Here is a 24,121-nt window from a genome sequence, read left to right as displayed (position 1 = left end):
AGTCACACCGCGCAGCCAATGAGAAGGCAGAGGGCGGGTTCCTAAAGCGAGCACAACAAGACTGTTCAGTGGGACACATTTCTCCAAAGCCCAGCGCCATCTATTGACCCGTTTGAGTAGTGCGCTAAAAAGGTGGTTGCTGGAGGAGAAACACTAGTCTCTGATGAAAACATTATCCCCCAAATGCTCCTAAAAAAAATAGACTCCAGACACAAATCAGAAGTGAACCATTTATTATTAAATATTATTTTGTGGCGAGTAATGCTTAATCGAGGCCTTTCACATCCTCTCAAAAGATATACTACGCAACAGAAGGGTAGAGAACAAAACTATTGAACAACATTGAAATGGCCTTCATAATGCATATTCAGTGATGGGTGGTGTGTCTTTGTATCTGCTGTACATTTTGACCTGAGGTTTTAGTTGAATAGAGATAAGCAAAAAGTGGCTCTTAAAATGTTCCGAACAGCTATAGGGAATTAAAATTAAAATATACATATAGATGACTTGTCAGGCCTTAAATCTTTTCAAAAGGAACATTGAAATTAAAGACATGCTAATTAAAGTCCCTATTAAAACAACACAAAGTGAAGAAAAAAAAAATAGCGGTGGGTCTTTGTAATCTGCTGTACATTTGATGAGCGAAAGCTTTCCCTACAGTAACAGGAAATTAAAACAGCGTAAATGGCCTGTGCTTCTTCGAATGTGCTTCGAATTATATCTAGTCATCATTTGGAAGGCACACTGCTAGTTTGATTAGCCTTTATTTTGCTCTTAGTTAACTGAAAAGGTAGTTTGGCAGTTAATGGCTGACGTAACGACTGAAGTAAAAAATTCTCAATCCCGAAGTAGAAAGTTGAACTTTCCAAAGTCAAACTCATCAGGCATGATGAGCATGTCTTCCCTGGCTTTGGCCAGCTTCTGTCTCAGGAAATCTCGTCTCTCTGTCCACTCCTGCAGCTCCTCTAAGCTGTGGGCGTAGTCACAGCTCACACCGTCAGGGCATCCGGCATCAAACCTGTCAAACAGCAACATGATGAAAAAACAGCTGGAAACATGTGACAAATCCTTTCAAAGATCAAATGGTGTTGAAGCAAAACGCTTATTTACACATCTGGTAGACACAAAGCATGAATTAGTATTCATTGGTGAATGAAAGTTTGATATTCATTCTTTGTCTTGAGTTTTATTTTTTTCTTTACAAGTGACCCACTGATATAGAATTCAGTGGGCGATGAGTCACTCAGCAGGTTTCCCCAGCTGGCACCGGGATTCAAACACTTCTAATCTGGATCCAGGAAAAGGTCGTACTTCAGGCAGAGATCAAGGCACGGTCCAGGGAACCGGTAGCTCCACGTCAGGGCCTCGTCCTCGCCCTCACAGCTGAACACCCGGTCCTTGTGCTTCTCAGTGGAGATGTGCTGCTGCCACTGCCGCTCACTGTTACTGTGCCTACCGCACAGACGACAGTGAAAGCCATTCTAAAATACACAGAAAACGGCGTCGGGGTCATATTTTTACAGTCGCACATTTGCTTTCCTGACTATGCATGTTTTTGTTTGCTGCAGCGTTTTTTTGGTCCTCAACGTCAATGAAGGGAAATATAAAACGGCACCCACCATTGGCTCGGCAAAGTCCGTCGGCATGGCAATATATTTATCTTCTTGGACGGGCTGGGTGGGGATGGCTCCATCCGCTTGACGGATTTGGGCGGTTAATGACAGCCACATGTCATACATCTGCTGCATTTCGAACACTAAAAGGCACAAATACAAACGGTCTTGACTTAACCAGTGCTAACAAACTAAATCCATGATAGGCGCATTATAGGTAATTTAGGTCCAACGTTTGGACAAGGAAAATTGGATCAGCATTCATTTTGATTTATTTTCTTGAATGATCTATGCATTTAATGCTAAATCAGTGACACACATTCATTTTACAATATTACATCACCATTCCAATAACTCACAGTTGTTATTCTTCATATACATCCACATCTCCTTCTCCTCTTGGCTATGAGCAAAGGTGCAGTTCCCCGAGTAGTTACATTTCTTTTTCTTTAACATCTGGGTGCATATCTGCCAGGAGATAATTTAATGCTGTTAAACACAGATGTACTACAAACTTTCAACACCACAACAGGTAACAGTTTTATTTACATTTATTTATAGTAACTATAAAAAGGACAAGAAAATAACTGGGGGAGACACTTGCTAACCAACGTAAAAATGTCTTCAATTGATCAAAGCCCTGGGTTGAAACTGCCCGTTGTATTAAAGCGTGTACGTGCAGATGCAGCACACTTACATCATACTGCACAGGGAAGTTCTTGGCATGTGGCAGCGGTCGGACCTGAACCCATTTACTTCTCTCCAAGGACTTGACCAGCAATACCCATCGCTCTTTAGTCCACCTGAAGGCAACAACACAAGAAGAGGACACAGGAAAGTGATCATTGTGATCACCTGTGATTTACCAGTTTAACATCTAACTTCTCATCTACAATAGGATTAATTGATTATGGATTAATACATATTTCCAAACTCATTTTGACTCACGTGTGCCTGGCCTTTGCAGTGCAGTGCTTCAGGGCTTTGTTTGGTTCACTGATCAGGCCGTCCCGCAGGCACTGAGCACAGGCAAACTTCATCTTCATGTTGAGACTCTTCCCAGCTGCTCCTTCCCTTGGTTTGCTGCAATCACCCCTAGCAGACAGCTGGAGAATACATTTGATATTAATTACATTAAGCTCTGCGAATTACAATAGGAGAGAACATTTTGGTTATTCCGTAAGACGACCAGCATGGAGAAGGTATCACGCAGCTCACTTCGTATGCAGGGAAACATTGCATTGTTTCAATGAATAATTGAAAGAATAATCAAAAAGGGGCTTTCTTACTCTATTTCCTTTGTGTTTGCTTGAGTTTTGCGCCTGCTTCTCGTTATATTTTGTCGATATTTTCACAATCTCATCAGGGCTGATACCTGAAAATAACACCAACCCATACTCATCATAATAGAAACAGCAGTCTATTCATACCTTTTATTCAAGGGGACACATAGCAGTCAGGCACTTTTTATTCAATTATTTCTATAATTGCTATATTAATGTAGACTGCACCTGTGTTGCGCTGCACCCTCCAGGTTTTGAGCTCTATGACGGAGTGAGCATAATAGCAATCGTCCTCTCTCTTGCAGCCGTACCGGATGGCTTGGCGGCACAAATCCAAGTGGCACAGGACACTCAGCGATCGCACCTTTTTGTAGTTCACGCTTTGGGTCTGCACTACAAACGCCAGGCACCTTACGGGCAGCGATGGGAGAAAGATGGAGAGATAGACGCAATGTAAAGAGTTGCTCTATGAGAATAAAATGAGGAAAAACAAGGACTCTCAGACTCTCACGTATGTTGTGTTCACCTATTTGCATCGAAGGTGTGGCGAGCATTCAGGTTAGAGCAGATGGTGTGATCGTCTCTACAGCGCTTACTGATGATTCTAGGTTTACTGTCATAGCATTCCTACAGACAGAGAATACAGGGCAGAAAGGAACAAAGATCAACAAATATATCTGGTATGATACAACACATATGTGTGAATTTTCAAAACATATATAGATTAAAAACAATGAGGAGCGTCTAGTGTGCACGCTTCATGGACGGAACAAACAGCAGCAGCTTGTACTTCTTGACATGCCAAAGTTTGTGATATACACAACTGTGTACGAGTTTGTGCTCAGTAAAAAAAAAAAAAAAGAGTTAAATGCATGAAAGAAGCGAAACATGACGCAACATTTGAAATCATGTTTGTATAACGATAATGGTTATTTTGGTCATCATTCTAAAATCAGTTGAAGAGCTCTAACCTGACAGAGGAACATGAACATGCCCCTGTCTTCATGCAGAAGGTGAATTACGCTGTTTACAGGGTCCAGTTTTAAACCTGATGTGTCAAACAGCAGGTTTCTGTCCAGCCTTCCCTTCCGCTCCTCCGTCCAAACGTCAATCTCCAGCTGGTTGTAGGCAAACGTGCAATTTTCTCCATACTTGCACAGGCCCAAATCCCCAGAATTTATCAGTTCTGACAGGAAAGAAAAATTCAGACCTCACTCTGTTACACGTCTACAGTGACGGTTGACATCATTAGTTGAGGTTTATCAGTCATTCTTGCGATAAGTTCCCTCTTAAATGGTTTCGTTGAGTGAATGCCTCATCAACCGTTCTGCCACGTTCTAATGTTTGTGTTACACCTTGGACCCGCTAGTGGCATTATATGAAAAATTAGAGGATCCCAGAAGTCATTAGGATCCAACTTCTGAGAACATCATTAATCAAGGATGGTAGAAAAGTTTCATGCTGGACCAAAGCGGTCCAACGACAATAAGGGACTTGGGGGGTCAGACGGTTATTACCGTTGATGGTGAATTGTGGCTAGAATGACTTTAATCTTTTGTATTTATCAACCAAATTACTTTACTGATATAAACGTGGTTTATGCTACTATAGTGACACCAAGAGTGTGCAGAGCACAAAGAACAATTGTGAAGTTCTCCCTTTTGCTTCTTGTCAACGAATGATTAATAATGACTTTCAGTTTAACAGGCCATAAAACCCTAAAGGGATGCGTGACCTCCACCTTGAGTCTGACACACTCGATGTAAACTCCTCTCTTTGCCTTACGAAAGGTCTGTAGAAGGAATGTTTAAGGCCCCCCGCTACAAGAGTTCAACATAGTTCATTTCATGTTCATTTATGGTCCACATCTGGACACAAATCATTTGCAATGCCAGTTTTTCAAAAGGTCTCTCCTGATGAAAGTGTTCAGTGCAAGCGTTACGTAAAGTGGTTACTTTCAACCGCACAGACACATACAAATAGGTTTTTAGCAACAATAGCAAGAAACAAACCATCGATGAGAAAACGTCGTCATCCATTCGATATAGAGTTACTTACCTCTGCAAAGTACAAACGGCCCAGTGAAGGAGCTCCAGTTAGGAATCGGTCGAACTCTGGTCCAATCCGAAGGATAACCCTTCAGGAGCCTACATAACAGAATGTCCCTCCTACAGCTGTGCACCAGGTTTGGCTTGTGAACAAATGTGTATATGCCTTGACCTGAAAACAAAAAACAGGTTTAAGTTAAGTTTAGGATATTCAAGAGCAGAAAGAAGTAGTAGTGGGAGTAATTTTTCAACCTCCACTTCATAAGAACATTCTAATTTCTTAATACATATATTTTGATCAGGGCTTTGCGTGTTGCCCGACGAGAAGGGCACAGAATGAAGATTTAACCATCTTTAAATGTCCTCACAAGAGTGAATATTAAAAAAGGGATGAACCAGTCTGGACAATGAAGTCCTCACCAGCATCAGGACCATGGTGGTGTCTTGCTACTCTACAGTTAGTTTAAGACGGGGTTGAACTGATGCCTCACCAAGCCGAGGGAAACAGGCCGAGCAGGCCTGCAGGAACTCATGAGTGGAGGCCAGCGGGTGAGAGGTCGCAACCAGCGCTGCGTTGCTCTTCTCCTTTGTGTCCAAGGTGAGAATGAGATTTCAGGTAATGCCATCGAACAACAACAGAGCTGGGACAAAAGCCAGACAATAGAGTCCTACCTTGTAGTTATTGTTTGGAGATCGCATTACTTGAGCTGCAGCAGTCAGAGAGTCTGTGGTAGCTGAGGAACATAACCGAAATAAATGTAAACAAATGTGGTCCTTTTAAAAAAGGGGGAGCACTTAGTCAAATTACAGTAAAGTACACTTTAGTTAACTATCAATTCCCACTACACATGAATCATACATTTTTTAATGTAACTGGGCATAAATAATTAAGTTGATGTGTAAATAAGCAGATATTTTTCATTTCAAAAGGTACTAATGAATAAAAATGAGCAAATAAAACAAAAACCACTTTGATGGATAAAAATAATCACCAGTTGAGCTGAAATCAGAGAGCGAGTCGAGGCCTGTTCCCCCCAAGGAGAACACTGGCAAAGCTTCCCCAACACCTTCTACTGAGGGAAACGGGTCCAGGGCATCAAGGGAGTCAAGCGCGTTCAAGGCTTTCGCACCAGTTTTGTGGGCTTCACTCTGACCGCCCGGACTACAGTCGTCCTCCAGAGGGTTGAGTTCATCCAGCAAATCATCAAGGGACTTTTCAACGTTACCAAGTTCTGGTTCGGCCACACTTCCAGCCGGGCCTGGAATCGTATCCAAGAAGTCATCCAGGGAATCGAGTCCATCCAGAGCCTCAGTGTTCAGCGCTTTGTTTGTAGCACATGCGCCACCTCCCGGGCCAGAAGTCAAGAGGTCGTCCAGCGCGTCCAGGGTTCCAGTCGTAGCGCCGCGCGCACCACTTGAAAAGAAGTCCAGCGAGTTGAGTTGGCTCACGGCTGAGCTGAAGAAGGCCGGGGGTAGCTGGGGTGTCGGGGCGGGCAGCACAGAGGAGACTGCGCACTCGCAGGTGGAAGTCTTGTGAGGGACTGAGAGCGCTACCTGGAAAACATGCAGAAAGAAACGCGTGAAAATGGACGAAACCCTCCAATCAAGACAAGGGTATTTAATTTGTATAGCACATTTCATCAACAAAGCACTTCAAAGTGCTTCACATTAAACCTTTAAAAAGATCCAAATTTAAAGCAGGGAGATTTACAAACAGTTAAGAGCATTGATTGAAACATAAACAAAAAAAAGTCATTAGATTAAATTAAAAAAAAAAAAAAAGAATACATCAAATTTGCAGTGTAGTTTAAGAATTCTGAATTGCAGAAATGGTCGATTAAAGGGAGCAGCAGACAGAAAAGTCTTTAATCTGGTTTTAAAGGAGCTGAGGGAATTCAGGAATAAATATTATCATATTAACATGGTTCTGTTACGTTTACGACGATTCAATTACACAAACTTATCGATTGACTATGGGGACATCAAGGAATATCACCTGACTCTCAGTATCCTTTTTTTCAGTTTATAGTTTTGGTTTCTTTACAATTCATCTCTGAATCGTAAAGCAACTGTAAATTACATGACCATTTATTTTCAATTAAACAAATCCAGCAGACCTCAGTTGGCTCGGCCCCGTTGGGGAAGCCGTCGAGCAGGCTGTCCAAATCATCTCCCATCAGCTCGGAGTCCTGCAAACTGTCCACCGTGGCGGGTGTGGAAGACACATTGGGTTGGTGGGAACAGGGAGCTGGGGAGGGAATGGAGCACTGAGGCATGCTGGGAAAACTAACTGCAGAGAAGAAGTAGGGATATTGGACTTATTTTACTAGTTTTGAACACATATCTCAAGACCTTCATGAAAGACAATCAAAAACATGTGGGGAAAAACATGTTGCCAATACTGGTATGGAAAATATTCTGAACAGGTCAAAGTCAAGAATTCACACCTGGTGCAACGCCACTCAGAGGATTCCTGCCATTTCCTACATGAGCACCAGGCACCTGGAAGGAAGAGGGAAAAAACAAAACAACATCAAGTTACGTAAATATTAGGATTTTGATTTATTCTTTAGGTATTAAAAGCTACAGAAAATATAAAACTTGCTTTGATAGCTTCAGAAGTCATGTTTCCATTAGCAACATCTGTCCTGAAAAGTACTCCTTCCTGGGAGAGACACAATGAGAGACTGAATAGGAGTGACACAAATCTGCACCATGTCTTCATTGGAGTTAGGAAATACGATATATGCGTTCAGATAGTCGAGAATTGCCTTTACTGGTGTTAGAAAAATGTTTGGAATATATATCCAAATCCTGCTTCAAAAATCCTGAACCAAAAAACCTGGTAAACCATTTATTTTATATTGCATCCATGTGATTTTAAGGATTGAATAAAAAATAGATCATGCATCAGTGGGAAATGACTTGGTACAAGATTATATCAGGATTTATGGACATTTATTGCCAAAATATGTTAGACATACAAGGAATTTGACATGGCAACCTCATTAATTTACTAACCTTTATGCAGACATATGGCTTCCGATTTTTCAGTCCCAGGTGGACGGCCAGCTCTAGTGCAAGCTCATTGACCCGTTTGTCCTGTTAGGAGTTTAACAGACAAAGAACAGATTCATTCATTGCACAAGTTACAGTACAGGTCTGACATGTACCATGTAGCGAAAACCATTTAGTGGAACTGTTCCACACAGCAGTGTCCTTGTATTGTGTCCTGCATTAACTGTATGTAACCAATGCTGTGTTCACTTTAGCTAAACAGCACACAAGACCAATGATGTGTAGCGCCGAGCTTGATGTGAACGTCATTACAAAATTGTTGTTGATTTGTGTTATTTTCTTGGGAACGATTGTTAACGTTTATCATGTTCTACTTTGTAATCACTGTTTAACTTTTTTGATTGGGAACTTGGATAACCAGGTTGACGTATAAAACGTCCTTCCAACTGCTGCTGCATTTTTCCAATTACACTAGAATTGCAAAACAACTCCATATCTGGGAGAAATGTACAAAACATTTCTCGCCACACTTACATGCTGAAGTGTCATGCTCATGAAACCTGCTTGCTAAATAAAAAGAGGCTGAAGGAAGAGTCTGGTCGGAGTTGGCTGTGATCAGGTGAAGAGTCTAGTACTCAGAATCTTGATTGGACTCCCTTTGCAGCGAGTAAAAGACGAAGTTGACTGAGCGCCTTTGTTTCTCGTGCTGTGAATTGCTCTCTGGTGTCATCTGCAGGTATCGTAGCCTTCAACTACGACCTGACAACCATTAGCACCAACTCTCCCATGTGTGTCTTTTCTTTACCAGGCGGGTATCGAGCATGCAGCTGGTGGTGCAGTTGTAGGCCTCCTTGTACTTCCCGAGCTCCTTCAAGCAAAGCGCCTTCCTGTACAGCGCCCTGCGGCTCTCCTTACACACTTTCAGAGCCATGTCGCAGTCCATCACGCCTCGCTCGTATTCCCCCTGTGGTGAAAGTGGGACGGATGGTGAGGAGATGCAAGCTAGCAAGCAAATTATAAGTGTGTGGACAGTTTCATAAATACCTTTATTGCTATTGCCTTATTAACACCATCTATGATTCAATTATTTTGACAATAACGTTTTCCTTTAAGATTTACACCTAGTTTCCCCCCCCCCCTCCAACACGCTTTGACCTTCTCTTGAACCCTCGCTAACAACCTACTCTCATCTCATTGACGGAGCGTCTCCCCCGCTTTACACAGCGCTTCATCTTCAGCCTCTGCATGTTATCATGTCTCCGCTGTCCTCCGCTGCTTTATAATAACTTACGTATAATTTATAGTGAGAAATATTTGATTGGGTCTTTTAAATGTAGCACAATCTATATCGAACTAACCACTGATATATTACTGGATTTCACAGATTAAGTTGTGGGGGGTTGAAAACAGACTTTACCTGCTGTTATTATTATTATTATTAGATCCCCTTTTAGCTGGATCTGAACTGACTCATGCACCGATCAAGTTTGGTACGGAGCAGACTTCAGGTGTCTGTATGGGCCGCACTGCAACAATCAGTCTGCCAAACGGACACGGCGTGTCAGGAAGGCAGAGTACCAGATGTATCTTACCACGCTGTGGAAGGCGGCTGCCCGGTTGACGTACAGGCTCTCCAGCAAAGCGTCGGGGATCTGGATCTCCTCCGCCGCAGCGTAGCTGGAGACATTCAAGCCTTCACTGAAGTCTCTCAGCGCTTGATCCCAGTCACTGTCTCTGAACGAAATGTTGCCCTCATCCAGCAGGTTGCAGACTAACCGGGTAAGGAAGTCCTGGGGAGGGGGTCAAAAGATGTGTGGTGTGCCCCAAAAACATTGGGCCCTATCCAGAATAGAGTATATTCCAATAAAAACTGTATGTATTTAAACATTCGTCCCGCTCACTTTGGGCCTGAATCGATCCCCGATTGGAATGTGATTGGTTTGGAAATTGTTTAAACATACACCAGGTCACAAAAGGTGTGGCAATCCATTAATTAGATAGACATTTAAACAGACTTAAAAACAAGAATATGAATTTATGGTGGCTCTAGAGGAAGCATCAGAAAGATTCATCCTCTGGGGACAATGCAGCAGTTGTGGACAAGAGGAATGATTACAGCAACCAGTTTATATTTCAGAGTGAGTATTGTGAGCATTGTTAGCATCAGGACAGATGCGAGCAATGCGGTCACCGCGAAGAGAACAGGCAAAATATGTGAGAAAGTTCCTAGTCCTAGATTGTGCATGCAGCCAGGAGGGAACAGAGGGGTGTTGGGACAGAAAAGACAGCGAGAAACAACAGTGAGAGAGGTGTGTGATTTCATCAACAACTAATGACAAGACCGGATTGTAGAGCTTAAGAGTGAAGAGACAGACACAACAGTGTGTTTGTACCTGGTAGCCCTCCGGCTCTGGATAAGCCAGCGAAGACCTAGAACACCAGAGGAAAACTTGCTCAGAAAAGTCATGAGACAGCTGGTTTCACTTTCTATTCGGTGAACTCAAAGAACCAAAAGTGAGTCTCACTGTATAAACTTCAGAGAGTCCCTGATCTCCTGCTTGCGTTTCTGTCTGCCGGGGTCCATGCCTGTTATCTGGGGAGAAGACAAACGACGGAATTTAGTAGCCCACACGGCCCGATGTGCTGTTGATATTCGGTGTGAACTGGAACTGGTGTGAAGCCACTTCCTTCGGCAGCAGTAAACCATGAAACAAAACCCAGTGACCACAAGACGTTATTTCAACGTTGAAATATGGTTGAAATCGGGTTGAAATGAGGTCTAAACATAGACGTCTTTTCAACTTCTACGAATAGACGTTGAAACAACTTTCACTTTTAAACCATTTTGCAACGTCTTTTCAACGTCGGGCATAGACGTTTTTTCAACGTCTTTTCAACCAAAAATGCTCACTGGGAAGGCTTTGACACCTCGTGCAGACACCGGATCCGGCTTCGTGTTCGTCTCGTTTTTTTTAAATACATTTACACACATCCTAATAAAAATCAAGCCCCTGACTCCCGTATGTTTCCCTCGCTGTCATGGCGCAAATAGACTCACCTACTTGTAGAAGAGAAGAGTTCATTGAACCGGATAGAAGTTTTTAAGTCATTTAGCGTCCAATGGCGGTACAACGGAGTAGCTTTCTACAGCCGAGCGGCCGCGGTGATAAACAGCGGGGCGAGGAGGAAGAGACCCGTCGAGGCTCTGCGCCTCTGACTTCAACTCCCGGTTAAGTTTCGATTCCCAGCAGCCCCAGCGCATCCACCAGCCAGCTGCCAACATCCACCGTGGCCCTTTAATGCCGAGTGTGTTTGGAGGCCCTGGGTTCAGTCTGTCAGGCTTCCTGTTTGTACACTATAGCCCATCTACTCACAACCTGTCAGCCCTTCAAAACGTGGTTTCATTCTTCATTTCACTTTGTCATTTATTTGATACTATAACACTCGTACGTTTATTAACGGTACAAAGACCAAAGTGGTGCTGGGCAGTTCAGCTTAATCAAAGAATATAAAAAGCAACAACTATAAAAACCACACATAGAAATATAATTGATGTATACATCTGTAAATCATTGTTGGCAATCAATGTTTTTTATTATCTGCATGATTGAATTTGACATGTTGGCCTCGTCGTCATCCATCGTTCCCACGGTCAGATTACGAGATGAACGTGAAAGCATCACGCAGTGTTGTAGTTCAGTTGAACTACAAGTCCCGGCTCTCCGGCCCTAAGCTCGTGTAGTACTGGGTTCGGTTTTGAACGCAGAGAGCGAGCGGGAGTGTGTGACAGGACCGGATTCAGTACAGCTGATTTGCGGTAATGGGGCGATCATTTTCTGTTGGGTTCGAGATTCCGTAATAACGACGGGTGACTAATACAAACTTTAACGTTAGTCAGTGGTTTTCAGGTGGCCGACTGGAGAGGCCGAGTGAGAGCCATGCTCTGTCCCACGTACCGTTACCAGTGCGAGCTAACTAATGTTAGCTCACATCGATAAAACATTTTATAATACTGCAACCACAGTAATAAGTGTGTTATCTATCTACCAAATAACCACGTAATTTTTTTTTCTCAAAACGATTGCTGTCAATGTTCAAGCTCAACTGGCTTCAAACCGTTTTGGTGTGTTAGCATAACGGCTAAAGCTAAAGCTAGCCGGGCAGCGCACAGAAGAAAATCTACCCCAAAACAACATTCAGTTCTCATGAATGTACCGTTAGCTCTGGTCGGCGTGTATAAAACGCGGCGGCTGTATTCGTGTGTTGAAGGAAGTTAAACTCGTGTTATTGTTATGTAGACGGGGATTTCGCACTAGTGGCTGGCTTCAACAAGTTCAACTCCTTTCAGTGTTAATACAGAGAGCTAACGTTACATTTCACACGAGGTGGTGAGTAATATGTCCCAAAATGCACGATTGCATCTTAACCGTTTGTATATTATTCAACGTATGAGGTATGTTCAAATCCATCAATTTATCCAGAGCTGCAGTGTATTTAATGCAATTGTAAATATTATTTTAGGGTGGATTGACCCAATAGTAAACACCGCTTACAGTAGAAAATGCCAGTGAAACGCAAAGCAGTTGCTTTACCAAATGTCCATACATTCCTATCCAATAGACCCGTATGTTTGCTCCATGTGGGCTGTGGTTTGATTCCTGATCGGTAATGACTGCAGAGTAAAGCAACTGGACAACAGGGTTATCATGAAGCAGAATATAAAGCTACATTGTGTGTATTCCCGGGTGTCCAGATGGCTGCAGACAGTGTTGCCCAGTTGACCGACTCTCTGGCTAAGACAGGAGTAGTGGAGGTAGAGCTGAGCTACAAAGGACAGGGAAGAAAGCTGGATGATGCCAAGTCAGGTGAGTGTCAGACATCGCTTTGAATGGTTGGCGTGTCAGGAACCCTGCCTATGATTCCCTTAACGCCTCTTCATCAACTTTCAACCCCCAACTCTGTTCCCGCCCTCCAGTGTCGGACATGGTTAAGGAGATCCAGGAATTTGATGATTTACAAGCCCTGAGGTTGGAGGGAAACACCGTAGGGGTGGAGGCAGCAAAGGCCATCGCCAAGGCCCTAGAGACAAAGAGCATGTTCAAGGTTCAGAGTGTTTTTATTGACCTTTGTGATCACTCTCAATTGGGGAATGTATGTCTTATCTTAATAAACTTACGCTGGTCTATGGAGTATCAGCAGATAGGGGAATACTCCCCTCCCATAAACCCAACAGGGTGTCAACAGATTGCCGTTATTTTGTCATTAGTAATTACTTGTACGCCATGAAAAGCAACACATGTTAATCTTATATAATCTGAAACCATGAAAGAAATTTTTGCTTGTAAAAATGACTTAAATCATTGACATATAGGCAGATTATTCTTTGTCTTGAGCAATGAATCGTTACTTTTGTATTTTTAAGGTGTGTCTCTCAACTGACATTGTTTCTTCTCTCTGTCTCTCTTTCAGCGCTGTTATTGGAGTGACATGTTTACAGGGCGCCTGCGCTCTGAGATCCCAGCTGCCTTGGTAATGCACTTCTTACATCATTGGCCTTGTTGCAAGTTTAGGCTTGCAGTCAAAACAGGTTGAAATATTGCATACTACTTTCTATGTCTGGCTCTACTCCTGAATGATTACAATGTTGTTACTATGTTGTCTTTGTTATTGGTATATTGCCCCCACACGTCCTGTCGTTTCTATCTTGTTTCTTTCCCACCTGCTGCTGTAGAATTCCCTTGGTGACGCTGTGATGCTGGCAGGGGCCCGGCTGACCGTTTTAGATCTCAGTGACAACGCCTTTGGGCCTGATGGGGTGAAGGGAATCGAGAAGTTGCTCAAGAGCACGGCCTGCTACACGTTGCAGGAGTTACGTCTCAACAACTGTGGCATGGGCATCGGAGGGGGAAAGGTCATTTTTAAAATGAGACGACCCACAGAAATCCACTGCTCCACTAAAGTCTATTTGATTTGCATAAAGTGTTTACAATTATGGCTGTAGAAAACATCTGTAAAATTTGCCATCTGTGTTGTTGGACTCCTCAGATCTTGGCTGCTTCTTTGATCCAGTGCCATAAAAAATCCAGTGCAGAAGGCACCCCGCTCGGCCTCAAGGTGTTTGTTGCAGGGAGGAACCGCCTGGAGAACGATGCAGCCACTGCCCTCGCTCAAGCCTTCCAGGTACAGGACAAAGAACCCCGTGACCTTCCGACAACATCGGATTGACTGCGTATTTGATTTATATGATTACAATTTATGTTTTCAGTTGATGGGCAGCCTGGAGGAGGTTCACATGCCTCAGAATGGCATCAATCACCCTGGGGTGACGGCTCTGGCCAAAGCCATGCAACACAACTCAGCCCTCCGCATCCTCAACCTCAACGACAACACCTTCACTGAGAAGGGGGCTATCGCCATGGCTCAGGTGCATTACACTGTTTCCCCATGGTTTACAACTTCAGGCGGGCGGGGGGGTGTAGTTGAGTCGGGCAGATGGTTCGACTGCCCGGGGGGAGGCTTGCTATGCTGCTGATTATCCGACAGGCTGACGGGGAGGGGCGGGTGGCGCTGACCGGCTAACGGTATGGCTGACGGCCGGCCGGATGTATGTCCACTGGTACGCGTGTGCGCATATACGGAAATATGCGAACAAGTGTTATAGCGGAATCACCGTTTAAAAAAAAAAAACATTAATAGTTTGTCATTTTTCATACAATGTTATGGCAGCGACCCTCATTCACAAACGATATACGCACAAATCTGGTTTCAAAACGGGCTGCAAGGTTACATTTTGTAGTCATCATTGTTTTAGTTTTCATACCCCTGTGTGAATATAAAGCAGTTGCAATCATTTTAGCCCACGTTTTGCAGGAATGTTTTAAAGAGATTTGGAATATAAGACTTAGTAATTGTATTAATATACACCTGTGTGGTTCTACACCAACATATTCTACTACAGGGCTGACATTTAATATATATATATATATATATATATATATATAGACTTGTACACACAGTTAATAATCATCTGTATTACAGTCTACCGTATTTACCATATATATAGTTATAGTTTGTATCTTTTACCTAAAAATAAATCATCCACCAATTTCTCGATCACCATTCATCACTTTTACTACAGCTCTACTAATAATACCCTTTTTAGGCTTCAAAACTGTAGCAAATAATATCTGCATTCTCCTCAGGCGCTGAAACACCTACGCAACATCCAGGTGATAAACTTTGGAGACTGTCTGGTGCGGCCAGCAGGAGCCATAGCTATTGCAGAAGCTGTTTCAGAGGGACTACCAATCCTCCGGGTTAGTCAATGGGGACAACATTTCATTGCTGTCCTCATTTATTTTGAAATAAATATCTATCTCTCTGTACCTCTTGTCCCACCCATTTGTCTTTCCTACTGAGTAAATATTCTGTTCACAGGAACTCAATCTGTCATTTGGCGAGATTACGGAAGATGCAGCTCTGGCTGTAGCACGAGCAGTGAAGGGCAGAGACAAGCTGGAGAAACTGGATCTAAATGGTAAAAACCTCCTCATTTGTAGACATGATGTTGGATTTTTTTCATTTTTGTTTTAATTTATCTTCCCTGACTGGTTACATTTTCAGGTAACAGTCTAGGAGAGGACGGATGCAAAACTCTGAAAGATGCCATGGAGGCCATGAAGATGGGCCAGCTTCTAGGATCGCTCAGGTAATCACGTCGTGCTTACACACACTCCTGTGGTGAATTTATGGAAGTTTGTACATCCTCTCTACTCGTCTATCTTTTTTTTGCTCATGGAGGCCAATAGCGCGAGTCTGAGTTTTGATTCCTTCTCTACTGTTTGAAACATTTACTTCAGGTGTCACATCAGCGCCTAAAACTGACACAAACTGCCCGCTGTGACACATGAAAAGATAATTCTACTCTCACTAAAGTGCTTTTTAATTTGTCTCAGTGACGACGAGGGCGAGCCAGATGATGATGATGACGTGGACGATGAGGACGATGAGGAAGAAGACGATGATGTGGACGAAGAGGAAATAGAGGAGGAGGAGGAAGAAGAGGAGGAGGAGGAGGAGGAAGAGGAAAGCACTGGCATCAAGGTCAGTGGTGATGATGTGTGGCACCGAAGCAAAAAATTATCCCAAACTAATATGTTGCTGCACATCTCGGTACGCATTCATGATTAAATATGATTCAAAGTTGATTTAAAGATTCTCTAACTATAAGTTATGAGGATGAATTAGTATGTGCAGTGTGAATACAGAATAAAGAGGATTTAACTGCTATATGCTCTAACCACTATTCCCCCCCCCCTCTCCTCATAGGTGTCCACCCCTTCATCTGTATCCCGGCCGCCAGACGTCTCATCTTTCCTCAGCTTTCCGTCCCCAGACAAACTGCTCAAACTAGGGGCCAAGAGAGCGATGCTGATCGAGGAGCAGGTAAACACTCACACAGACACACACTAGCTTGAGTGTTCCCTACAGGTTTCTGAGATTGGATTTAGGCAAAAGGTATTTCTAAAGGGTCTTCGTTTCGCCTCCAACGTTTTATCCTTTCACTCCAAATTAAAGTTACCGCCAACACTGGATTATTTTTGTTACTGTACGTGTTTCGGCGCAGTCTAATATCTTAATCAGATCAGTTTAGACTTCTGTTCAGAACAATCAAAAGGCTGTAGTTATAAAAGCTTGAGGGTTTATCAGACGTGGATGTTGTGTGGCAGCCAAACACGGTTTGCGCAACGTGACGGTTGTTTGTTTACACCCAGCCTAATTTATATAATGGATCAGTGGTCCCCAACCACAACAAATTGTCCACTCCTCGCTGTGCAAAGCAGTTCCACTCACACCCCTCTTGTTCAGATTGTAGGCATGATGTTTACTCAATGCACAAACCATGCATCCCTTTTTATAAACGTGCATGAAGCGAACGAGGGGCCATCAGTAAGTATTTCTGCCTTTCTCTGTCTCTAGGTGGATGTGTCAGATCCTACAAAAACAGCGGAAGCCTTCCTCAAGATTGCATCTGTGTACAAGGAGGAGAATAATGACGTTAAGAACGCTGTGTTGGACAGCATCGGTGAGACACTCTGCATCAGTCGATCTCATTGTTTGTTGTACATACCCTCGCTCACAAGGGCTACACTGACCTGATAGCATAATACATTAAATCCCTGCCTTTCTGTCTCTGGCATTTTGTGATTTGTATTTATTTTTTATATATCTCTGATGATGTCAGAGAATGAGTGTTGACACACAATTTTTAATTTAGACAGCCTTAAAACGCTGGCGAATCAAGGTAGAAAACGAGATATTCAGAATTCCTCACTCTCCAGTTGTAACAAGAAGTAAAACATTTCTAGTGGTTGAATTGCATTGTTGTCTGTAAATGTCTGCTTTTTCCCTTGTTTTTTTATGTCAATCTCTGCTACAGTACGAATGCACCAACAAGTGCTGAGAGAGGCTAGTTGAATTGTTTCAGCACAGTATTCTTAATTTGTTTTTAATGCTTCACTTGATCTGTGAATAGTTTGTGCTAACAAGACACACCTGTTTTCTTTGATTTTTTAGTTTTTGTGAGTTTTGTTGGACATGTGTTACTAGTAAACAATACATTTTTACCAACAGATGCCCTCCTGAAGAAAGCTTTTTCCACTCCGTCCTTCCAAGGCTACAGCTTTGTATCATCTTTGTTAGTGCTGCTTGGACTTCTCAAGGTACGTTTAAACTGCCCTCATTCAGCAAAGTTTGAAATCTCTATTTCATCACTGTCTCTTTAGATACATTTTTAGTTTCCTTCAATTCCTCTCCTCTGCCTATCTCACGTTTGTCTTCCCACTACATTCCATTGCTGTCTTCTCCTTCTCACCATCCATCCCTCCGTCCTCTTGGCGGCTCAGAGCGAGGACAAGGTGAAGCCTGTGCTTGTGGTCCCCGGCCACCTCAACGCCTTGGAGCACGTTGTTAGACAGGACTACTTCCCCAAAGAGAACGTGGCCGTGCTGCAGGCCTTCCTGTCCCGGTAAGGGCGTGACCGAATGAGCCAATCAGCTGGCAGCTTGCAGGTACAAAATACCACAATAACTATCTTCAGGAATGAAGCACATAATGAATGTTTTGCGCTGGGGGACTCTGGTGATTGCTCATTAGTGTGTTGGAGTGGGTTTATTGGATATGTTTAGTTTGGGATAATATTTAACTTTCTGCCACCATGACAAGCAGTACATTAAGGATTCTTAGTGATTTATCCTTCAAGTTACCTAAGCTTCAAACCCTGCAGCAAACAGTCTTTGAGTAGCTGTGTTTTGCTAGAAACACCAGAACACAAATCTGTTTACAGCCAAACAAACTCGCATTTGCTTTGTAAATCTTATCATATCTTTCCCCACATCAACAACAATGCAGATTTTATGAAAATTCTGAAGTAGCAAACTTTCCTGCTAATATCCCAGGAAAGGACTTAAGCCGATCACGGGTTCATTTCTTAAAGCTTTCTGACTCCACTAGACTGTCTGCGACTCTAGTCTAATATATAGTTTCCTCTCAGTGCTGAACTGGGCTTTAACCGCAGATAAATATACATTTAAAATATTATGTTTAGACTTCATCCTCCAACTGTCTGTGTTCTCCTTCACAGAAACAACAAAGCTCTGGATTCATGTGGCAATGCCAGAAACAGCCTCCAGTCCACACTGCAGAGAGTCAGATGTGAGGGCTGAGGACTGTGGATACAGACACACAGACTGAACTTTGAATTATTACCGATTGACCTTCGGAAACCAGCACACACAAGCTTAACTTTTAAGGACAAGAAGGCTGCGCAGCACCCGGGTCAAACAGACTCACTCCATCATCACCACTGTCCTTCATAAGTTCAGCAACAAACCTCTTCCTGGACTCCGGACTGGGCTTGAATGCTTTGTGTGTCTGCGTAAAGTATGCCCTTATGTTGTCAAAATAATTTAAGTGCTTTGTGTACACACGTACGACCACAGGACAGCACTGACAACTTGGCCTGTGTACTTTGGCAAATAGGACCTCACTCCCCACTGAAACATAGACATGTGTCTCCTGTCTAGAGACATCTGACTGACCGACGCACAGATTACGCTTTATACTTTGGTGTAAAGCTCTAAACACAAAGGATCTATGCTCAAAGTGTCAGTCACTCCAAATGTTATTTTATATTTCATGCATTTTGAATATTCTGTGGTTTTATATTCAATGTTTATACAGTTCATTGATATGGTCAAACATTGTTACAAATAAGCATCGACGATCAATGTGATAACACTGTAAAATACAATCTAATCCATCAAAGGGGATAACGTTTGTTTAAATGTATTTTCTGCCTTTAAATGGGGGAGACGTTGCAAAGTTGGAGATTTGTGTTGCGAAATAAAGCTTGTGTGATTTTTCAATGTCTATCGCCATCTTTTTATTGCATTGTTTTATAATAAAATGAAATATGAACTTTCATGAGAATGTAACAAACTTCTACAACTCCATGGAAACTGAGCAACAACAGCTCAAAAGTTTCATTTTAATTAACCAAGGTTTTCTGGAAGAAGCTGATTTTTGTTCATTGTTTTTTTTTTCCTGAATTGTTTTTTTTTGTGTCACTGGGCTGAAAGAAATTCAGTTGTCACAAATCTATGAATGGTATTTTTAAATATATACAAACAAATAAGCTCAGTCTAACCAACAAATACAGTTGCTCCTTGTGTTTCAGACAGAAATTGTAAAGCCACGGTGTTAATTTGCATTGAAAGACTTCATTACATGTTATTTAGCTGACGCTTTTATCCAAAGCGACGTACAATAAGTGCATTTCCACATAGAGATACAAACTCAGAAGAACAAGTAACAAGAAAGTACATTTTTCATCAAATAAGCAGTTTGAAAACATGTTATAGAAAAGTGCCATTATAAGTACAATTTAAGATCAGATTCAGAGATCAGGGGTCATTGTAAAAGAATTTACCAAAGGTTTGCTTATTAGCCCACTGGACCGCTGACAGTATGCGCTGGACACAAGTCAACCGCAGATAACCGAAGCCTTACCTGGCAGATTCACACAAAAACTGCATTTTAGTTTGTGCGACCAAGCCGGCTGTGACGGGACGTTCAGCCTGAAGGTAAGCCAGGTTTCTGCTTTTTCTTCAAAGACCTTGTTTTATCAGTTTTTATAAGAGGGTTTTCTTGGTAGTTTTCCCCCAGCTGCGCTGACTTCTAGTGTTGATGATGTGATTGTGTGTATATGTGTGTGTATATATATAAATGTAAATGTTCTTAATCACAAAATATTCTAGAAAGAACAAAGCAGCACATAATGTGTTCCAATGGAAAAACCCAAATAAGACTGAATACATTCGTAAACAGTCTTGTTACTTCTCTAAGCACTTGAGTTTGAATGAAGGCACCTTTCAAATGTTTTTCTCATGTTTTCCCGCTTCAGATGCTTTTCTCCCCGGCTGAGGCCTTTTTGCTGGTTTTAGCACTGAGTTTACGCGTAGAAGCAGGCAAATGTCCCACAGTGTGCAGCTGTGACAGCAAACTCACCGTCACCTGCGTTAGCAAGAACATAACAGAGATTCCCCCGACTATAGACGAGGTGAGGAATTCAAAGGTAAAGGGTGATGCTTCACTTTTACTTTACACACAGTGTTAGAGGAAGAAACACTGAATGGCAGCTGGCAGCTCTTTGGCGCATTTAAGAGAAATCAGTGAAATGTAGGGTGTCCTGCAGCCAAGGAGACGAGTCTTGCTCATGGGCTCTACTGCAACAGCACCGTCCTTATATTCTGTATATTCTGTTCAATGCCCTTTGCAGATAACAGCGAAGCTCGACTTGAGGAACAACAACCTGCAGGTTCTGTCCAGGGGGGCGTTCATCCTCACGCCCTACCTCACGCACCTCAACCTGCAGCGCTGCAACATTAACCAGGTGAGAGAGGGCGCTGTCCGGACCCTGGGCCACCTGGTTTCCCTCAACCTGGCCTACAACAAAATTGACATCCTATATCAGGTAAGAGGAAACCGCAAGTGGTTTCCAGATATCATGACACTGAAGAGTCGAGACATTTGGTTTAAAACTTTTGACTTACTGTCAGGATGTCTAATTTCCCTTCCCTCCGCCCCCCTAAACTTTGACCTGACTGTTGCAGGAGTCCTTTGACGGCCTCTCGTCCCTGAAGGAGCTGCACCTGGACCACAACCGCGTGGAGGAGATCCAGCCAGGAGCCTTCACGCAGCTCGGTTTCCTCAACATGTTGAAAAGGGTTATCGGTAAACAAACTCTTTTTACTCTTCTTCTCCTCACCAAGGCTTCCTGAGGTCACGCGCCTAGACATGAGCCACAACTCCATGACCTACGTCGGTGAAAAATCTGTCTCCATGGCGAAGCTTACGCACCTCTACCTGGACCACATGTCGCTTCAGGACCTGTCAGATCAGGCTCTGTCCCGCGCCCCCCTCCTCTCCCACTTGGACCTCAGCCACAATCAGCTTCGCTACCTGGAGCCCCTCTCGGGCCCCAAGAAGCTGGCTGCCCTCAACCTGACAAGTACAGCTGACATTTGTGCGGTACACACATTTAGACATAACACATTTCCTCTGCATTGCATGACAATCATCACTCATTTGCCCTCAAAGGAAACCCGGTGTACTGTAACTGCTACATGCGGCCCCTGAGGGAGTGGGCGGGTGTCGGTGGAGTGAAGCTGCTGGGGTCCTGCGCCGGACCTCCTCACCTCTCAGGTGAGCCGCTGCAGGCCGTGGCTCCCCCGGATCTGCCGCAGCAGAGCGGAAGCTCTGAAGGACGAGTTTGAGAAGGCCGATGAGAGCCCAGGAAGCCTGCCCACAGGCGAGCCCAAGCAGAAAGTCAAGTGTCCAGTTAGACACAGTGACTGTGATGTGAGTGTTTGACAGCGCAATTCCATCAATAGTATGATATCAGAGTGTCAGATTCAGAAGCCTCACTGTACTCAGCACAAAACTGCAGAGAGATCGATTCAGCCACTTGGTGCTATATTGAGCGACCCAATGAACATCAAAATACAAAATGTCTGCCAATGTTTACATGTTGTTAAAATGTAAAAATTGTCATTTTCAAAACGCGCCCAGATTGAATCTAAGCACGCCACATGTGAGAGCCAGGGTCACACCAAAGTCCCACGAGGCTTCACCCACAAATTGCAGCTGCTTGACCTCCGCAAGAACCGCACTCCTACCAAGTCTGTTTGTGTTGCACCTGGAGAGAAATGCCATCTCCAAACTAGAGCCCAGTGGATTGCTGTCCTCAGTAGCCCCTGACCTCAGGGAACTTTACCTGACCAGTGGTCGACCTGCAGGACAACCCTCTGATGTGTGACCAACAACACTATAAATACTATTGCTGAAGGTGCTCTGGACTCTGCTTTCCTCGATACACTTCACCTGGATTCAACTAGCCTGACTGAGATGCCCACCCACGCTCTGTCCAAGGCCCCTAACCTAGAGGAGATCAACCTGTCTCGGAATTCAATTCACTGGGTGGGGCCAAACGCATTCAAGCCCATGTCCCCAAGTCTGAAGAGGCTTTACATGGATCAGATGGGCATGAGGAAGGTTCGAGAGACCATTATAAATCCAAAATGTTGGCTTTTTGTTTATCTTAATCGCTCTGTGCATCCTGCACTTTCTTTCACTTTAAATTTCTATCGAGTTGTTATGAATTTTTGAAATAGCTGGAGGTTGTGACTGCTGAAAGGACAACATTTTGAGGCATGGATTTTGAATGAATGCTTAATGTACTTCTGCTAGTTGTTGGAGTCAGAAAGTACAAATAAGGGATAAGGAGTGGAATGGAATGGGACCCCAAAACAACATAAGTCTTTACTCCCAAACAAGTGAAATGAGTTAATGCCCCCAGAACGTCTTATGGATGTTACTATATGTGAATGAGAATAAGAAACATTCTGGCCCGGAGCTAACAGCTCAAAAAACAGGATTTATAACAATTTGTTTAATTGTACCCCTGTCCAGACGTCCAGGTATGCCCTTGCAGGGCTGGGCCCGGGGCTGAGGGTTCTTACTGTGAGAGGGAACCAGCTCGAGGAACTTCCTGACCTCAGCCCACTCACCGGACTCGAAGTGGTCGACCTGCAGGACAACCCTCTGATGTGTGACTGTCCTCTGCTGCAACTACGCAGGTTTCTACAGAAGAAGCATTTTTTTCTGTTGGTTATGCAGCAGGTTGGCTCGGTTGGTAGAGAGGTTGTGAATTGAGCAAAACATTCAATCTCAATAAAATGCATGGGGGCTACTGATTATCTGAGCCAAAGGAAAGATTGAAACAAATTAGTGCTGCTACAGGGATCAAGGGCGCATTGAAATCAGTTTGGCTCTGCTGTTATTAAAAGCTACATTATTGGCCATAACCATATAACTTTCTATGTCCCTCAGGTGGATAGAGAACAATACTTTGGAGGTTATCGCCACCTGCGGCCACCCACCCGAGATTAGAGGTCAGAAGGTCAGGGACGTCCATGTGTTCAAGTCCTGTCCAGAAAGCAGCTCTCCTCCAGTTAGGATGGTTCTAATGGCCACCGGACCTCCAAAAGTGAAGAAACACAAAACAAGCCTCTCGAAGACCACTGGAGAGAAAGCTAGGCCTGCAAAGCCTAAAGTTCTCAAACCAACCAAAAATAAGCTACAGAGGAAACCTGGGGCACCAAAAGTGACCAGGAATAAGAAACCAAAATAAATGAATACGAAAATGAGACCTGTTTTTTCTTTAAGTGGTTTAGATTATAGCAATCACCATTCACAATCAAATGAGAATAAAAAAGATATTGGTTTATATACTGTATGCATATATACCTTATTGATATGTAAATATATAGTATTCTTTTTATAGTGTATATATTCTGTTAAAGTACATCGGGGTTCTATGGTGTAATGGTTAGCACTCTGGACTCTGAATCCAGCGATCCGAGTTCAAATCTCGGTAGAACCTGATTTTTATTTAGTTGGATGCGATTATAACAAATTCTTCATAAGGTTTTAGATGACCTAATAGTATCAAAGTTACTCCTACACCTAACAATGTCACACAAAATGACGTTTTATATATCGTTTATCCCGAAGAAACACGGTGATACGGCACCGGAAA

General features: G+C 43.3%; 2 protein-coding genes, 1 non-coding gene and 1 pseudogene across 9 annotated transcripts; 3 read left to right on the top strand and 1 right to left on the bottom strand.

Moving 5' to 3' along the window:
- Positions 1-224: 224 nt before the first annotated feature.
- Positions 225-11,258, bottom strand: zc3h7ba (zinc finger CCCH-type containing 7Ba). 6 transcript variants are annotated; one of them, XM_037477129.2, is made up of 23 exons: positions 11,021-11,258; positions 10,488-10,555; positions 10,356-10,392; positions 9,555-9,752; positions 8,768-8,926; positions 7,966-8,046; positions 7,550-7,609; positions 7,392-7,446; positions 7,062-7,234; positions 5,937-6,498; positions 5,617-5,678; positions 5,436-5,529; positions 4,955-5,116; positions 3,868-4,082; positions 3,423-3,523; positions 3,125-3,306; positions 2,903-2,988; positions 2,562-2,719; positions 2,311-2,416; positions 1,973-2,081; positions 1,620-1,756; positions 1,312-1,481; positions 225-1,018 (listed from the first exon to the last, which is right to left on the bottom strand). In XM_037477129.2, exons 2-23 carry the CDS (start codon positions 10,544-10,546, stop codon positions 838-840), a joined length of 3,147 nt encoding a protein of 1,048 aa, XP_037333026.2. In that variant the 5' UTR covers positions 10,547-10,555; positions 11,021-11,258; the 3' UTR covers positions 225-837. The 6 variants fall into 6 exon arrangements, with proteins under 6 accessions (XP_037333026.2, XP_037333025.2, XP_037333028.2 ...); XM_037477128.2 differs by having other exon boundaries at positions 11,025-11,258; XM_037477131.2 differs by having other exon boundaries at positions 7,062-7,192; positions 11,025-11,258.
- Positions 11,259-11,668: 410 nt separating this feature from the next.
- rangap1a (RAN GTPase activating protein 1a) lies at positions 11,669-19,392 on the top strand. 2 transcript variants are annotated; one of them, XM_037477145.2, is made up of 16 exons: positions 11,669-11,779; positions 12,716-12,827; positions 12,938-13,065; positions 13,432-13,491; positions 13,694-13,873; positions 14,008-14,142; positions 14,228-14,386; positions 15,165-15,278; positions 15,400-15,499; positions 15,586-15,670; positions 15,918-16,065; positions 16,291-16,407; positions 16,942-17,047; positions 17,596-17,684; positions 17,868-17,989; positions 18,605-19,392. In XM_037477145.2, the coding sequence occupies exons 2-16, from the start codon at positions 12,716-12,718 to the stop codon at positions 18,684-18,686; spliced, it is 1,737 nt and encodes a 578-aa protein (XP_037333042.2). In that variant the 5' UTR covers positions 11,669-11,779; the 3' UTR covers positions 18,687-19,392. The 2 variants fall into 2 exon arrangements, with proteins under 2 accessions (XP_037333042.2, XP_037333043.2); XM_037477146.2 differs by having other exon boundaries at positions 17,868-18,032.
- A 1,033-nt stretch (positions 19,393-20,425) lies between these two features.
- Positions 20,426-23,713, top strand: LOC119220559 (chondroadherin-like protein; annotated as a pseudogene).
- A 180-nt stretch (positions 23,714-23,893) lies between these two features.
- trnaq-cug (transfer RNA glutamine (anticodon CUG)) lies at positions 23,894-23,965 on the top strand. The gene has a single exon. It is a non-coding gene; the product is annotated as a tRNA-Gln (tRNA).
- The last annotated feature ends 156 nt before the right edge of the window (positions 23,966-24,121 follow it).

This window comes from Pungitius pungitius, chromosome 12, assembly GCF_949316345.1.
Source record: "Pungitius pungitius chromosome 12, fPunPun2.1, whole genome shotgun sequence".
Taxonomy (NCBI): domain Eukaryota; kingdom Metazoa; phylum Chordata; class Actinopteri; order Perciformes; family Gasterosteidae; genus Pungitius; species Pungitius pungitius.
Note: the sequence above shows the minus strand (reverse complement) of the source record. Positions and strands in the feature narration are given on the sequence as shown.

Bases quoted from the DNA above. Each gene is read 5' to 3' on its own strand.
- zc3h7ba (XM_037477128.2), bottom strand. From the start codon at position 11,045: ATGAACTCTTCTCTTCTACAA. The intron at 8,927-9,554 runs GTAAGATACATC...CTTTCACCACAG, and splicing joins CAGCCGCCTTCCACAGCGTG to GGGGAATACGAGCGAGGCGT. The intron at 1,019-1,311 runs GTACGACCTTTT...GCTGTTTGACAG, and splicing joins TGCCTTGATCTCTGCCTGAA to GTTTGATGCCGGATGCCCTG.
- rangap1a (XM_037477145.2), top strand. From the start codon at position 12,716: ATGGCTGCAGACAGTGTTGCCCAGTTGACCGACTCTCTGGCTAAGACA. The intron at 13,492-13,693 runs GTAATGCACTTC...CTGCTGCTGTAG, and splicing joins CTGAGATCCCAGCTGCCTTG to AATTCCCTTGGTGACGCTGT. The intron at 17,990-18,604 runs GTAAGGGCGTGA...TCTCCTTCACAG, and splicing joins CTGCAGGCCTTCCTGTCCCG to AAACAACAAAGCTCTGGATT.